Source organism: Microtus ochrogaster, chromosome 5 (genome assembly GCF_000317375.1).
Source record: "Microtus ochrogaster isolate Prairie Vole_2 chromosome 5, MicOch1.0, whole genome shotgun sequence".
Taxonomy (NCBI): Eukaryota; Metazoa; Chordata; class Mammalia; order Rodentia; family Cricetidae; genus Microtus; species Microtus ochrogaster.
Window position 1 is genome coordinate 29921053 of NC_022012.1, and position 1994 is coordinate 29923046.

Sequence of the window (1994 nt, forward strand, 5' to 3'; positions counted from 1 at the left end):
GTACCAGGGAGCCAAAACTAGAACAGTCACCAGAAGACAGAATTGAGGTTTGTGTGACCCACGCCTTTTCTCTTTCTTGTTAATTGAAACACCATTAAGACCAGTTTTGTATGGGAATATTTACTGGCATAGAGGAGTATGGGGCTTGGTTTTTATAAATGCCAAGACTACAGAGACATAGGCTATTGAAATTTTATTCAAGACTTATTTTCTTGTCAGTCATCATTCAACACTTTCTTCTTCTTTATATCCTCAAAATATAACGATGAGGTCTCTAAGGTAGCTAGGCCGTCATTACAGAAGTTCTTGTCGTTACAGCAAAAGGTTTCTCTCAGAAGGTCATGGAATACCTGAAACATTCCTTGTCCACAAGGTTTACAGGACAGTTTTGAATATCGAAAGAGGTATAGCCCTAAAGAGAAGAAAAGCAAATGTCATCACCACAACTCCCTCCAGAGCCTAGTCAGTTTTCCAAAGAATAGTACAATCCCAAAGCTGTGACTGCATCTCATCTCTTTACCTCGAACCGTAGTCAGGCAAAAGGTGCCTGCCTCTGACCAAGCGGACCCATGCTCTGGTCTGTGTCTTCCCAAACCATGGGATCCTAGCGCCCTCTGCACCTTAACTCCAGAAATAATGTATGTGTCTCAAAGACTTGCTTACCTGTCAAACGGTTATTAAAATAAAAGTTTTCTGTGGTGCAACTCCTGTTAACTAGAAACACGTCAAACTTCCAGCAACTCTTCATGCCACTGAGGCATTTGGATCCGTCAAAGTGTTCACATAGGTTGCAACGTCGGATCACTAAAGGAGAGGGAGGTTTTAAAGGTAAGACCTATAGAAAATAACTACCTTATAAAGCTAAGACTATACGAAGCCCATGAGAAGCCATTTGGCACTCTTGCCCCCCTTTGACTTTATTAGTGACAGCAGCGTTGCCCTCCAAGAATTGTCCCACCTATCCACAAATCAAAACTAGACAAAGAAGCCCCTGGAGTAGTGGGGTGAGGAGTGGACAGGGACAGTGTGGAAAGAGCTAAAGGATTCCTCTTCTCATGGTAGTCTCATGTTTTACCAAGACGTGCAAAAGAAATACACCGTACATTGGATTGTCAGCACTCTTTCACCTGTGAAGAGAAGGAAAATTCACCTTACGTCATCTCATAGCAGTCCGCTAGCCAAGTACAGTAGCTTCTTTTTCTTGTGTCTCATCATTCTCTCTCTCTGCAGGCCTTACCTGAGTCCAGGAGAAGTATTATGGATATACCCAGCAGAAACATTCGAAACATACTTGAGCCTCCTTCTGACAAAGTCCCATCGGGAGGTTCCAGCTACATTTATTCCCATTATCTGCCCTCAGGCATCCCACTAGGATCAAAGAATCATAAATTTAAGCCAAACCAATTGGATCTTTTCTATAACATTCCAAGAAGAGGGTACACCCTGTCTGTGTTTCCGTTCCTCCGACCACTTGGAAGGCAGCCGACACAGACAACCTGTGTCATTTTATTAAATCAATTGTAGGACACCAGTTCATATTGGAACAGAATCTCTTGCCTCTTCATTTTGCTGGTGTTGGGTTTTTTAAAAACTGGATGAAACACACATTAGCTTTGCATGTACACAGCATATTTTCAGATATAATAAACCCAAGGTGACAAGGCATTTCTGAGTGACTTAATCCACCCCTTTGAGAGATCGCAGTCTTCCTGACTCACCTGTGCATTCCATCCAGCAGGCCCTCAGTTCCTTGCAGAATATGACAACAGGACCTGAGCCTAGCACTTCATCTGTGGTCTGACTGCTCAGCTTCTCTCTGAGGGGGTAGGACAGTCTTGGGGAAAGAAACAAGAGAGGGAAGGAAAGATGATGTCAGCCTTTTATGAGCCTAGTTCATTCATTTTTTTCTGAGGAAGACAAAGCCTATAATGATGACAGTGGCAGAGACTCACACCTAAAGGGAGGTGTGACTGGATTGGTCTGTGGAAATAAGT

The 1994-nt window shown here is 43.2% G+C and overlaps 1 protein-coding gene across 1 annotated transcript; it reads right to left on the reverse strand.

Annotated features, from left to right (window-relative positions):
* Positions 1-215: 215 nt before the first annotated feature.
* LOC113456074 (prostate and testis expressed protein 4-like) lies at positions 216-1289 on the reverse strand. The gene is made up of 4 exons (XM_026779149.1): positions 1238-1289; positions 1104-1127; positions 664-804; positions 216-412 (listed from the first exon to the last, which is right to left on the reverse strand). Exons 1-4 carry the CDS (start codon positions 1287-1289, stop codon positions 216-218), a joined length of 414 nt encoding a protein of 137 aa, XP_026634950.1.
* Between the last annotated feature and the right edge of the window lie 705 nt (positions 1290-1994).